General features: G+C 43.9%; 1 protein-coding gene across 3 annotated transcripts in view; it reads left to right on the top strand.

Annotated features, from left to right (window-relative positions):
• The first annotated feature begins 1,238 nt into the window (after positions 1-1,238).
• Positions 1,239-15,086, top strand: part of LOC118382542 (brefeldin A-inhibited guanine nucleotide-exchange protein 1-like) — a 104,257-nt gene continuing 90,409 nt past the window's right edge. For all 3 annotated transcript variants that reach the window (XM_052503220.1, XM_052503214.1, XM_052503210.1), the window contains exon 1: positions 1,239-1,567. In XM_052503220.1, coding sequence (XP_052359180.1) covers positions 1,444-1,567 — 124 coding nt within the window. In that variant the 5' untranslated portion in view covers positions 1,239-1,443. The remainder of the gene's footprint in view (positions 1,568-15,086) is intronic.

The raw sequence follows: 15,086 nt of genomic DNA, 5'->3' as shown, positions 1-15,086 counted from the left end.
TAATGAGTTATTTAATATCACATCCATTATGCTAGTTATACACAGTATAATGAGTTGTTTAATATCACATCCATTACGCTAGTTATACACAGTATAATGAGTTGTTTAATATCACATCCATTACACTAGTTATACACAGTATAATGAGTTGTTTAATATCACATCCATTGTGCTAGTTATACACAGTATAATGAGTTATTTAATATCACATCCATTACACTAGTTATACACAGTATAATGAGTTATTTAATATCACATCCGTTATGCTAGTTATACACAGTATAATGAGTTATTTAATATCACATCCATTACACTAGTTATACTCAGTGTAATTAGTTAGAAACACAGTAGAGTTTGTTAGATTCAATATTTAGTTGATCCTGACTCTGATCATTTAAAACCTTCTGATGTGGTTCTTTGACCAAGAAGAAGAGTGATGGAGTGCTGCATCAAATGACCTCCATAATCACCCGACCTCAACCCAATTGAGATGGTTTGGGCTGAGTTGGACCCCAACAAGTACTGAGTGACCCCAACAAGTACTGAGTGACCCCAACAAGTACTGAGTGACCCCAACAAGTACTCATTATATGTGGGAGCTCCTTCAAGACTGTTGGAAAAGCATTATAGGTGAAGTTGGTTGAGAGAATGCCAAGAGTGTGCAAAGCTGTCATCAAGGCAAAGGGTGGCTACTTTGAAGAATCTCAAACATAAAATATATTTAGATTTGTTTAACACTCTTTTGGTTACTAAATGATTCCATGTATGCTATTTTATAGTTTTGATGACTTCACTATTATTCCACAATGTAGAAATTAGTCAAAATAAAGAAAACCCCTTGAATGAGTAGATGTGTCCAAATTTTTGACTGGTACTGTATTTGACAGATGTTATTGCGGGTGTAGCGAAGTGCTTGTGTTCCTAGCTCCAACAGTGCCGTAGTATCTAACACTTCACAACAATACACACACATCTAAAAGTAAAATAAAGGAATTTAGAAAAATATAAATATTACGACGAGCAATGTCGGACTGGCATTGACCATGTAAACATTATTAAAGTGACCAGTTTTATGCATCATCTCATTATTTTACATGTGCATTAGTTTGAAAAGGCATGAGGGGGATTGCTTTGCTCCCACAATATTTGTAAAAATTAATGTAATATAATCATGATCAGGTAGATTATTTCTATAGTACACGCACACACACACCCTGCTGCCTCACTGCGGCCGTTTTTAACGTGCGTGACGTCGCTTCCTTCCAACATGGCGCAGCTAGGCAGGTTGCTAATGGCAATCTGAGGGATTTACCCCACCTTCTGTCTTTATTTATGTCTGTATGTTAGGGCCACTGCCGCTGTCCTCTCGAATAGAACACATCGGTCTGGAACGGCTGCTGCCCTTGGGACAGGTACTGCTCCTCGCCCCAATTCCGGCGCGCCATGTATGAAGGCAAAAAGACGAAAAACATGTTTTTAACCAGAGCTTTGGAGAAGATCCTGGCCGACAAAGAGGTTAAAAAGGCTCACCATTCGCAATTGCGAAAAGCCTGCGAGGTGGCACTCGGTAAGTTTTATTTCTGACATTATCACAGTCTTAGTTTGTAATTGATTTACCAACGTCATGCATCTCTGGTTAATACTGCCTACTATGTTTTCGGCTGCTACGTTGTAGCCAGCCTCAAGGTTCGCGAAAGTATGCGACTCTTTGGGCTACATTGTCGCAACAAAGTCGTTCTAGAATCTATTGGCAACAATGCAGCTACAGTTGATATGTATTTTCGCTCAATATTTTACGGTTTATTCAGGTAAAGGACGGTAGATAGTTGTTGAATATACAACTATCGAGGTGGCATTATAGGATCTCGGATAATCATCGCTTAGTTACTGTGTGGATACGGAAATGGTGCAAATGACAGGGGTGTGTGCCTCCTTTGACAGTTGCAAACTGCTACACTAGTTTATTACGCACGCAACTGACAATACCGTGCTGTATGAATAATTAGCTAATAACTGAAAGCAAACTGTCACTTATTATTTACAATTATAAAGCATTATGGAATTGCTGCTGCATTTGTCTGCAGGCTACATCAAGTCGTAGCCTATACAATTATTCCTGAAAGAAGAAGAAGCGATTTTAAATTGTTAGACTGATATGTGCAAATCATTTTGCCACATTACTTTAACTTTTTTTTCCCGATGGGATCGTCTGTGTGGGTTATACGAAGCAGTCTGTCTACTCTGCTCTAGAAATCCAGACTGTCCTGCGTGCCCGGAGAGGGGGGTCATGGCTGAAAGGGATGCAGTTTATGTCAAATTGACGTTTAAAGTTGAAATGTTTAGCATTTTACCAAATCCTGACCCTTTTCCTAACCTTAACCCAATTATCATAACCTGCTACGTAAATTGTCCTAACGTGCTACGAAGTCAATTATTGTCAATTCTGACATAAACTGTATCCCTTCTAGTCGAAACCGTAGAGGGAGTGGCGTTGAAAGAAAAACAAGTAGCCGAGCTTGGCAGTGAATGTTGGCTACTGTGATGTCTTTGGAGACCCGGATCGGCGTTTATGTCTTGGGTTGTCCCCAAAAATACATGCGCATCGGGAAAGTGGCAGATGTATCATTCGCACCAGGTGCATTTAGCTGCATTTAGCTGAAACGCGTCTTTACACTATAGCCTATTTCCAGTGGTCCTACGCCTTGTTGAATTTAGAAAGAGGAAGGGCCCATCTGAACTTCACATGAATAATTTTAATCTGTCATGAAAACGATCAGGACAGGTTTTGTTTTTCCCTGCATAGTCATTTCGGGTCCATTTATGTGTTTTTGGTCAAATTGGCAAACGGCTTGGAACAAGTTGCTCTCTGTTCTGCTACTCCAGTAATCTGACACTGCTGGTGAAACACAGCCCACCTTTGTTGTTGAGCAGCCAGTGAGTCTAGCTTTTCTTCATTTTACTGTACCTGTCTCTCCACTGTTTTGGTGGATAACAAATGCACATTACTACATTACATTGACATTTTAGTCATTCAGCAGATGCTCTTATTAAGGACTTGTAAAGTAAGCATTTCACTGTAAGGTCTACTACACCTGTTGTATTCAGCATTTCACTGTAAGGTCTACTACACCTGTTGTATTCAGCATTTCACTGTAAGGTCTACTACACCTGTTGTATTCAGCATTTCACTGTAAGGTCTACTACACCTGTTGTATTCAGCATTTCACTGTAAGGTCTACTACACCTGTTGTATTCAGCATTTCACTGTAAGGTCTACTACACCTGTTGTATTCAGCATTTCACTGTAAGGTCTACTACACCTGTTGTATTCAGCATTTCACTGTAAGGTCTACTACACCTGTTGTATTCAGCATTTCACTGTAAGGTCTACTACACCTGTTGTATTCAGCATTTCACTGTAAGGTCTACTACACCTGTTGTATTCAGCATTTCACTGTAAGGTCTACTACACCTGTTGTATTCAGCATTTCACTGTAAGGTCTACTACACCTGTTGTATTCAGCATTTCACTGTAAGGTCTACTACACCTGTTGTATTCAGCATTTCACTGTAAGGTCTACTACACCTGTTGTATTCAGCATTTCACTGTAAGGTCTACTACACCTGTTGTATTCAGCATTTTACTGTAAGGTCTACTACACCTGTTGTATTCAGCATTTTACTGTAAGGTCTACTACACCTGTTGTATTCAGCATTTCACTGTAAGGTCTACTACACCTGTTGTATTCAGCATTTCACTGTAAGGTCTACTACACCTGTTGTATTCAGCATTTCACTGTAAGGTCTACTACACCTGTTGTATTCAGCATTTCACTGTAAGGTCTACTACACCTGTTGTATTCAGCATTTCACTGTAAGGTCTACTACACCTGTTGTATTCAGAATTTCACTGTAAGGTCTACTACACCTGTTGTATTCAGCATTTCACTGTAAGGTCTACTACACCTGTTGTATTCAGCATTTCACTGTAAGGTCTACTACACCTGTTGTATTCAGAATTTCACTGTAAGGTCTACTACACCTGTTGTATTCAGCATTTCACTGTAAGGTCTACTACACCTGTTGTATTCGGCACATGTGGCACATAACATGATTAGATTGTTGATTTGACTTACAGTTAGTGCATTCATCTTAAGGTGGCTAGGTGGGACAACCACTTATCACAGTCATAGTAAGTAGATGGGGGTGTGCTGTGGGATTATTTAAAATAGTCTTTGAAGAGGTAGGGTTTCAGAAGATGGCCAGGTACTCTGCTGTCCTAGCTGCAGCGGCAAGCTGGTTCCTCCACTGGGGTGCCAGGACAGAGAAGAGCTTTGACTGGGATGAGTGGGAGCTGCCCTCCCTTAAGAGTGGGAGGGTAAAGAGACCGGAGGTGTACTCGGGTTAGGGTGTAGGGTTTGAACAGAGCCTGAAGGTAGGGAGGGGCAGTCCGTCTTGCTGTTCTGTAGGTAAGCACTATGGTCTTGTAGTGGATGCGAGCTCCAACTGGAAGTCAGTTGAGTCTGTGGAAGAACAGGGTGACATCTGAGAACATGGGAAGGTTGAAAACCAGGTGGGCTGCAGCATTCTGGATAGGTTGCAGGGGTTTGATGGCACAAGAGGGAAACCCAGCCAACAGAGAGTTGCAGTAGTCCAGACAAGAGATGACAAGTGCCTGGATTAGGACCTGCACTGCTTCCTGTGTGAGGTGGGGTTGTACTCTACAGATGTTGTAAAGCATGAACCTGCAGGAGCGAGTCACTGCTTTGATGTTTGCAGAGATTGAGAGGGTCTTGCCGTGAGCAAGGTTCTTTGCACTCCGGAAGGGGGACACCGTGGCGTTGTCAACCGTGTGGAGAGGCCTTGGAGCGGACTGGCCTTCCCCGGGAGGAAGACAAGCTCCGTCTTGTTGAGGTGGAGCTTGAAGTGGTGGGCCAACATCCAAGCTGAGATATCTGCCAGGCACGCGGAGATGTGTGTCGCCACCTGGGTGGTGGGAAGGAGATAAGTAGTTGAGTGTCATCCGCATAGCAATGATAGGAGAGACCATGTCAGGATATGACGTAGCCAAGTGACTTGAGAGGAGAGGAGAGGGTCTAGAACCGAGCCCTGGGGAACACCAGTAGTGAGAGCATGTGGTGCAGATACAGATCTTCTCCATGTCACCTGGTAGGAGGGGCCTGAGACGCCCAGCCCTGAGAGGGTGGAGAGGAGGATCTGATGGTTCACGGTGTCGAAGGCAGATCTAGGAGGATGAGAACAGGGGAGAGAGAGTCAGCTTTGGCAGTACTGAGAGCCTCCGTCACACACAGGAGAGCTGTCTCGGTTGAGTGACCCGTCTTGAAGCCTGACTGGTTAGGGTCAAGAAGATCAATCTGAGAGAGGTAAGGTAGCGAGAGTGTTGGTCAGAGGCAGCACACTCAGTGGACTCAATAGGCTGAGTGAATGAGGAGTGGATGTCATCAACCTTCTTTTCAAAGGATACAGAGGAAGAGAAAGTAGAGGAGTGGAAGAATAATAGGTCCTACGGAAGTTTAGAGTAGTTTTCCTCCATTTTCGCTCAGCTGCCCGGAGACCTTTTCTGTTGGCTTGCAATGAGTCACTCAGTCACTGCGCAGGAGGGGTGGGCCGAGCCAATACGCAATGCTATTATGTTATTACACTGTTAGTAACACAATTGAGTGGCTACATGTTAGCATGTTCAGTAAAACGTACTCTTTTGATGTAGAAATATTTGATTACACATTTCTGTAGTTTTTCTCCATTGTGTTACATAGGCTACTGTGTTTATGTTAGCATTAGGCTATGTACTTCCTGGGTTTGTGTTGTGAGATTATCCTCGATCGGCAGAGAGTCTGTAGTAGGAATGAAGCTCCCTCTGCATTCATAAACTGAATAGCCCAGATTAGTAAGAGCATCACAGTGTGGGTGTTTTAAGAGCAGTGAGTTTAACATAATGCTTCCTTATACCTATTATCAGTATGAAAAAACACCCATACTATGTCGTGGCAGAAACTACAGGATGCCATCCTTATTAGGCACGATTCTATAGGTGATTTTCTTCTTTCTTGTACCTGAATTAGTATTTTTCATGATAACCAGCTGTGATTTTATTCAAACGCTTGGATCTTGTACTTATTGGAGGTGTGGATGGAGAGTGTGGATGCCACTCATCCAAAGACACTGAGAAACTCAGTAACCACTGCCTGTCGAAACAACTGGGTCACTCAGTATACTCAGAGACTTACGCAATCTTCCCTCTTACCTTGAGGCACAGAGACATCTCTGAGAGAATGCCACTACTCACTGACAGTCCCTCTGATTGGGATACATTTAGTCCTCACCGTCCTCCTCTTTGGGACACCTTGTAATCCTTCCAAGACTACCCCTAGTCACCTACCCACTACCCCTAGTCACCTACCCACTACCCCATGTCACCTACCCACTACCCCATGTCACCTACCCACTACCCCATGTCACCTACCCACTACCCCTAGTCACCTACCCACTACCCCTAGTCACCTACCCACTACCCCATGTCACCTACCCACTACCCCTAGTCACCTACCCACTACCCCATGTTACCTACCCACTACCCCATGTCACCTACCCACTACCCCTAGTCACCTACCCACTACCCCATGTCACCTACCCACTACCCCATGTCACCTACCCACTACCCCTAGTCCCCTACCCACTACCCCTAGTCCCCTACCCACTACCCCTAGTCCCCTACCCACTACCCCTAGTCCCCTACCCACTACCCCTAGTCCCCTACCCACTAACCCTAGTCCCCTACCCACTACCCCTAGTCACCTACCCACTACCCCATGTCACCTACCCACGTCACCTACCCACTACCCCTAGTCCCCTACCCACTACCCCTAGTCACCTACCCACTACCCCATGTCACCTACCCACTACCCCTAGTCACCTACCCACTACTCCGAGTCACCTACCCACTACCCCATGTTACCTACACACTACCCCATGTCACCTACACACTACCCCATGTCACCTACCCCTAGTCACCTACCCACTACGTCTAGTCCCCTACCCACTACGTCTAGTTACCTACCCACTACCCCTAGTCCCCTACCCACTACCCCTAGTCCCCTACCCACTACCCCTAGTCCCCTACCCACTACCCCTAGTCCCCTACCCACTAACCCTAGTCCCCTACCCACTACCCCTAGTCACCTACCCACTACCCCATGTCACCTACCCACTACCCCTAGTCACCTACCCACTACCCCTAGTCCCCTACCCACTACCCCTAGTCACCTACCCACTACCCCATGTCACCTACCCACTACCCCTAGTCACCTACCCACTACTCCGAGTCACCTACCCACTACCCCATGTTACCTACACACTACCCCATGTCACCTACACACTACCCCATGTCACCTACCCCTAGTCACCTACCCACTACGTCTAGTCCCCTACCCACTACGTCTAGTTACCTACCCACTACCCCTAGTCCCCTACCCACTACCCCTAGTCCCCTACCCACTACCCCTAGTCCCTTACCCACTACTCCTAGTCCCCTACCCACTACCCCTAGGTCCCTACCCCTAGTCCCCTACTCACTACTCCTAGTCCCCTACCCCCAAGCCACTACCCCTAAAAGGATCCCAAAAGGGTTCTACCTGGAACCAAAAAGGGTTCTTCAAAGGGTTCTACTATGAGAGACAGCCAAAGAACCATTTCAGGTTCTAGATGGCACCTTTTTTTCTAAGAGTGGAGACAAGTCATCAATCTAATAATACTGTAGTTATTTTTGTCACTTTGACCAGGGATGTTGTATCATCTCTAGTAGAGGTCGAACGATTATGATTTTTCAATGCCGATACTGATACAGAATATTGGAGGACCAAAAAAGCCAATACCGATGAATCGGCCGATTTAAAAAAAAAATATATATATATATATACATATACATATTTTTTTATAAAAACATTTAAAAATAAAAATAAAAACTTATTTGTAATAATGACAATTACAACAATACTGAATAAACACTTATTTTAACTTAATATAATACATCAATAAAATCCATTTAGACTCAAGTAAATAATGAAACATGTTCAATTTGTTTTAAATAATGCAAAAACAAAGTGTAAGAGAAGAAAGTAAAAGTGCAATATGTGCCATGTAAGAAAGCTAACGTTTCAGTTCCTTGCTCAGAACATGAGAACATATCAGAGCTGGTGGTTCCTTTTAACATGAGCCTTCAATATTCCCAGGTAAGAAGTTTTAAGTTGTAGTGATTATAGGAATTATAGGACTATTTCCCTCTATACCATTTGTATTTCATTAACCTTTGACTATTGGATGTTCTTATATGCACTTTAGTATTGCCAGTGTAACAGTATAGCTTCCGTCCCTCTCCTCGCTCCTCCCTGGGCTCGAACCAGGAACACAACGACAACAGTCACCCTCGAAGCAGCGTTACCCATGCAGAGCAAGGGGAACACCTACTAGAAGGCTCAGAGCGAGTGACATTTGAAACGCTATTAGCGCGCGCTAACTAGCTAGCCATTTCACTTCGGTTACACCAGCCTCAACTCTGGAGTTGATAGGCTTGAAGTCATAAACGGAGCAATGCTTGACGCACAACAAAGAGCTGCTGGCAAAACGCACGAAAGTACAGTTTGAATGAATGTTTACGTGCCTGCTTCTGCCTACCACCGCTCAGTCAGATACTTAGATACTTGTATGCTTGTATGCTCAGTCAGATTATATGCAACGCAGAACACGCTAGATAATATCTAGTAATATCATCAACCATGTGTAGTTAACTAGTGATTATGATGGATTGTTTTTATAAGATAAGTTTAATGCTAGCTAGCAACTTACCTTGGCTTACTGCATTCGCGTAACAGGCAGTCTCCTTGTGGAGTGCAACGAGAGAGAGGCAGGTCGTTATTGCGTTGGACTAGTTAACTGTAAGGTTGCAAGATTGGATCCCCCGAGCTGACAAGGTGAAAATCTGTCGTTCTGCCCCTGAACGACGCAGTTAACCCACTGTTCCGAGGCCGTCATTGAAAATGTTTTTTTTTTAAATCGGCGCCCAAAAATACCGATTTCCGATTGTTATGAGAACTTGAAATCGTCCCTAATTAATCGGCCATTCCGATTAATCAGTCGACCTCTAATCTCTAGTGTTGTTCAAGGATGTTGCATGTGTTGTTGATATTCAGCCCTCTTCTTGTAGGTTTGTGATCTTCCTTGTAACACTATCCAATACATTACATTTTTTCTATTGAAAAACTAAGTTGTCAGATCGAGTATGTTCTCACTTTCACTGTGGACTTGACTTTTGCTCTTGTTCATGAAAACATCCTGTAGCAGCTTGGGTTCTCACATTGTCACAAAGAGGCAGAACAGTGACGGAAGCAGGAATACATTCATCTTGGACCACAGAGTAGGGGGCAGGCGCCTGGCGCTGCCCACCCATTCCGAGAACGAGGTTATGATTCATTTCATTCATGATGATTAAATCGTTTACTAACGCTGGACTGACTTCCAAGTGGGCTCCCGAGTGACGCAGCGGTCTAAGGCACTGCATCTCAGTGCTAGAGGCATCACTACAGACCCTGGTTAGATTCCAGACTGTTTCACAAACGGCCATGATTGGAAGTCCCTTAGGGCGGCGCAAAATTGTCGCAACGTTGTCCAGGTTTGGCCGGGGGAGGCCGTCATTGTAAATAAGAATTTGTTCTTAACTGACTTCCCTAGTTAAATAAAGGTAAAATACATGTTTTTTTAAAGGTAACCAATGTGTGTCACAAGTTATCAGGATAGAGGGAGGGAGTGGCCAGCTGCAACGAGGTCAGGGCTTTTCCAACGGTCAGAGTCCAGTAGGGTCGAAACACATTTCTCTTATTCCACAGTCCTCTGCTCTCACAGCAGCCTGTGAATACATTCAGTTCACACACACACACACACACACACACACACACACACACACACACACACACACACACACACACACACACACACACACACACACACACACACACACACACACACACACACACACACACACACACGGGCCTGCTGTGGTAATGTAGCAGTCGGTCCACAGTATATATTATACCACGGGGTCGAGATCTAATGGAATTGGTCATATCTAGGATAAGTCACCGCCAGTCACCTGATGTGTCAGGCACTACAATCAAAACATTTGTGGTTTGCTAGTTCAATTATTGTAGCCTGGTCAGCTTGGGGGACAGTACTGTTTGGTACTACGTTGTTTGCTAGTTTAATTATTGTAGCCTGGTCAGCTTGGGGGACAGTACTGTTTGGTACTACGTTGTTTGCTAGTTTAATTATTGTAGCCTGGTCAGCTTGGGGGACAGTACTGTTTGGTACTATGTTGTTTGCAAGTTTAATTATTGTAGCTTGGTCAGCTTGGGGGACAGTACTGTTTGGTACTACGTTGTTTTCTAGTTTAATTATTGTAGCCTGGTCAGCTTGGGGGACAGTACTGTTTGGTACTACGTTGTTTGCTAGTTTAATTATTGTAGCCTGGTCAGCTTGGGGGACAGTACTGTTTGGTACTACATTGTTTGCTTGTTTAATTATTGTAGTCTGGTCAGCTTGGGGGACAGTACTGTTTGGTACTACGTTGTTTGATAGTTTAATTATTGTAGCCTTGTCAGCTTGGGGGACAGTACTGTTTGGTACTACGTTGTTTGCTCGTTTAATTATTGTAGCCTGGTCAGCTTGGGGGACAGTACTGTTTGGTACTACGTTGTTTGCTCGTTTAATTATTGTAGCCTGGTCAGCTTGGGGGACAGTACTGTTTGGTACTACGTTGTTTGCTCGTTTAATTATTGTAGCCTGGTCAGCTTGGGGGACAGTACTGTTTGGTACTACGTTGTTTGCTCGTTTAATTATTGTAGCCTGGTCAGCTTGAGGGACAGTACTGTTTGGTACTACGTTGTTTGCTCGTTTAATTATTGTAGCCTGGTCAGCTTGGGGACAGTACTGTTTGGTACTACGTTGTTTGCTCGTTTAATTATTGTAGCCTGGTCAGCTTGGGGACAGTACTGTTTGGTACTACGTTGTTTGCTCGTTTAATTATTGTAGCCTGGTCAGCTTGGGGGACAGTACTGTTTGGTACTACGTTGTTTGCTCGTTTAATTATTGTAGCCTGGTCAGCTTGGGGGACAGTACTGTTTGGTACTACGTTGTTTGCTCGTTTAATTATTGTAGCCTGGTCAGCTTGGGGGACAGTACTGTTTGGTACTACGTTGTTTGCTCGTTTAATTATTGTAGCCTGGTCAGCTTGGGGGACAGTACTGTTTGGTACTACGTTGTTTGCTCGTTTAATTATTGTAGCCTGGTCAGCTTGGGGGACAGTACTGTTTGGTACTACGTTGTTTGCTCGTTTAATGATTGTAGCCTGGTCAGCTTGGGGGACAGTACTGTTTGGTACTACGTTGTTTGCTCGTTTAATTATTGTAGCCTGGTCAGCTTGGGGGACAGTACTGTTTGGTACTACGTTGTTTGCTCGTTTAATTATTGTAGCCTGGTCAGCTTGGGGGACAGTACTGTTTGGTACTACGTTGTTTGCCCTTTGAGAGTATGCCATTTATGCACTAGAGACAGCTCCCATTGTTTCCCTCATGTACACTGGCTGGATATTCTGTACTGTACAGGTAAAAGCCTAGAGTGCTGTTTTAATGTTACTGAATCAAGACTGTATCTACTGTAACTAGCACAGTAACTACAAATGCCTTTTTAAATTAAGCAATGTGGACTGACCCATAGTAGACCTCATTCATTTCAGTTGATGCCGAAAAGAGGCGTGAAATGAAATTCTAATATGCTGTAATATGTTGTTTATTAACCTTCCCCAAAAGCAAGGTTGACACGAACAAAGTCATGGATCAACTACTATGGCAAACTGTTTTCCTCCTGATTGTGGATGGAGATAACTATGTTTCTTCCTCTTAGAGAAAAACATTTGCTGGGCAAGTATGAGCAGAATATATTGTGTACTTTTCAGGAACAATGCGTGTGCTGATAACCCTGAGGAAGGCACAGTGATGCTGAAGCGGTGGTAAATACCCATTCAATTGCTGGGAGTTTATACATGGAGTGTGTGACTTTCTTTATTGTGATAGTTTATAGGTTCTAATAACAGAACAGAACTCCTTATTAAGGGGCCCTTTGAGACATGTTTTTAAACAGCTGTTCCTGTTATGTATGGCCCATTATTGTCCCACTTACTGTAGTCATTAGTTTTGCCAAACCCAACCACACATGGTGGGTACAGCTGTATGTGGTCCTCAGTCAGTCAATGGAATCTCACGGATGATATCTGAATCCTTAGTGGGATTCTAAAGCTTTTTATTTTGAAGATAACATTATGCTTAGACTGTGGCAAACTCATTCCTTATATCAATTTCGTCTTTCCAGGTGGCTCTGACGCATTCTAACAAAATCATCATTCGTCCAATGACTTGGTATTTTCGAAATAGCAAAATAACAGTGTGTTTCCTTTCCTTTTACTCAAAAGGTTGTTCTAAACAATTGTGGGGTATTGCGATGCATAATTCCTGCACTGAGTCTAAGAGCTTACAACGATCTGTGTGTATCGAATGTGGTGAAGCAGGCTTTCAGGACAGAGCTGTTTTAACGGTACCATCTGCCAATGTGGGGATACGTCTTCATCAAAGTGGGATGTTTTTGCCAGACTGTAAGATTCAAGTTTAAACCAAATATAAAGTGGGCTGATTGTCTCAGGTTGCGTTCAAGAAATAACTGGACATGACTCATTATGACATAAGGCACTTTACCAAGGCGACAAGTCTTAGATAGCAAAGAACACCACTGAAAAGACGTCTAACCTATTGTACATTGACAGGAAGTATAGGTCTATGGGCCTACGTTTAAACACTGTGTAGTATAGAAGTCGTACAGTGTTGACATAAATATGGGCACTGCGACGGCCACGTTGTCATTAGGCTCACTGAACACATGCTCTCCCAATAATGTGTCCAATTTGTTAAGCTTTTTAATGTGACTCCCTATTGACCAGTAAACACTGCAGTCTCACTCTCGCTCAAAACAAAGGGGTAGAGAGTTGCTCCATAGTGCACAAATGATACATAGGCCTACAACTGGTTATACCAACTATACCAGATCCTCATTGGGATACTTTCTGTTAGCTTCATTATGTCATGAAGGAGTAATTAAGTGGATAAAAGCTATGGGGTTTAGAGTAACAAGTATTTAGCCTAAGTGATCAAATTGTTCCTATTAGCTTTCAGCAATCTATTATTGTGAATTCTACTTAGTTAGCACCATCAAATACTGCATGGTGGTTCATAGGCTAAGGCTATGTATTCAATTAGTAACTAGGATATTTTTCATCATATTCCCAACATTAAGGAACAGAAATTCAATAACCAAGTGGTTTACGCCTAGCCAGACATATTTAGAAAACCTAGCTGTGTGAAGCTGAGACACCAGAGAGCCGGTGCGAGAGCTGCCAGAGCATCACTGTGGATGAAAGAGAGCAAATGAGTGAGGAGACAGCAGCCTTCAGCCATCTCTTATGTTCCCATTACGTTGAGACTTCTGGAAATATTCACAGCAATAGATTTGCTCTCCTCAGGCTGTATCTCAGGAAATGGACAGATCGGTGTGTCTGTGTGCTCCGTTATTTTTTTGCTGCAATTTAAAATAAGGATAGAGTAAATTGTTCAAAACTTGGAACACACGGACATAAGTGTGTGTGTGTGTGTGTGTGTGTGTGTGTGTGTGTGTGTGTGTGTGTGTGTGTGTGTGTGTGTGTGTGTGTGTGTGTGTGTGTGTGTGTGTGTGTGTGTGTGTGTGTGTGTGTGTGTGTGTGTGTGTGTGTGTGTGTGTGTGTGTGTTGAGTAATGGAGTCTGGCCAAGCCTGGCTTGCTGCAGGGTATTATTGTTTAGTGTGAATGTGGTGAGTTTAATTTGGTTTGCTCACTGGCTCTCTCTCCATCAGTGAGGAGCATAAGCTGGGTCCTGGGCTAGAGGAGAATGAGGAGAGGAGAGGAGAGAAGGGGATGGGGGGGTAGACTGAGGAGAAGAGCAGGGGAGGAGAGAGGAGAAAAGAGGGGAGAGGAGAGGAGACTGAGGAGAGGAGCTCTCTTTTTCTAACTGTTGATATAGGCAGATAATAGGTGAATATTCCTTGAATTGTGCCACAGACAGACAGACTAGTAGTTTGAGAGCAGACCCCATGGTGCCCTCCTGTCTCGGCTCCACCAGGCTGTGTGCAAACAGGCAGCTTAGCTCAGCTCAGCTCTAAACCAGCAGGTTCACTGCTACACACATCGTCAGCAGGGAGAAATTCACTCTCATACAGCCCAAACCGGACCTGAAAATTACATGAACTAACACTTTTCTCTAGAAAGAACCAAGTTAAGAGCAAAATAAGCTAATACTGTACTGTACCTCAATGTGGGGGTTTTCTGTATCGCACAAGCCGATATATTTTGTTACACTGATACCCCAAACATCCGTAATACCTGAGTGATCCATGCTAATGGCTCATTCAATCTAAGGACAGGACATTAATACATGTTATTTGACCAGCTAACAAACAGCTGAGAGGAACGGAGGTAATATTCTCCTCCTCTTCCTCCTCCTCTTCCTCCTCCTTATAGGGTGTAGGAAGAGTTACGACGCTCATATTTAGCAGATCCTGCCATCTGTGTGCATCTGAGGCGGGCTAATACAAAGCTAGCGAGTTACCATACATCACCCTGACTGAAGAGATGGACAGAGAGGAGCATCAGGGAGGGAGGGACTGATTGATGGAGACAGGGAGAGAGGGAGATAGAGAAAACAAGGATTGAGAAAGAGAGAGAGGGATGCCATGCCAGCCTGGGCCCCATGGTCAGCAGGTTGAAGGAGTGCAGGGTTGATGAGGGAGGGCACTTTGGCAGAATGAGTCTTCATGGGAGAGTGTGCTGTGTTGCTGTGGTGCTGTGTACAGGGAGGAGGGAGGGAGGGCCCCACACACACCATTGCCTAGCTATTCATCTCCACAGTCCATGCCTCAGAATGGGTGGAGGGTAGGATAT

This window comes from Oncorhynchus keta, chromosome 4 (genome assembly GCF_023373465.1).
Source record: "Oncorhynchus keta strain PuntledgeMale-10-30-2019 chromosome 4, Oket_V2, whole genome shotgun sequence".
Classification (NCBI taxonomy): Eukaryota; Metazoa; Chordata; class Actinopteri; order Salmoniformes; family Salmonidae; genus Oncorhynchus; species Oncorhynchus keta.
The sequence above is the reverse complement of the archived record's forward strand: the minus strand, read 5'-3'. Positions and strand labels throughout refer to the sequence as shown.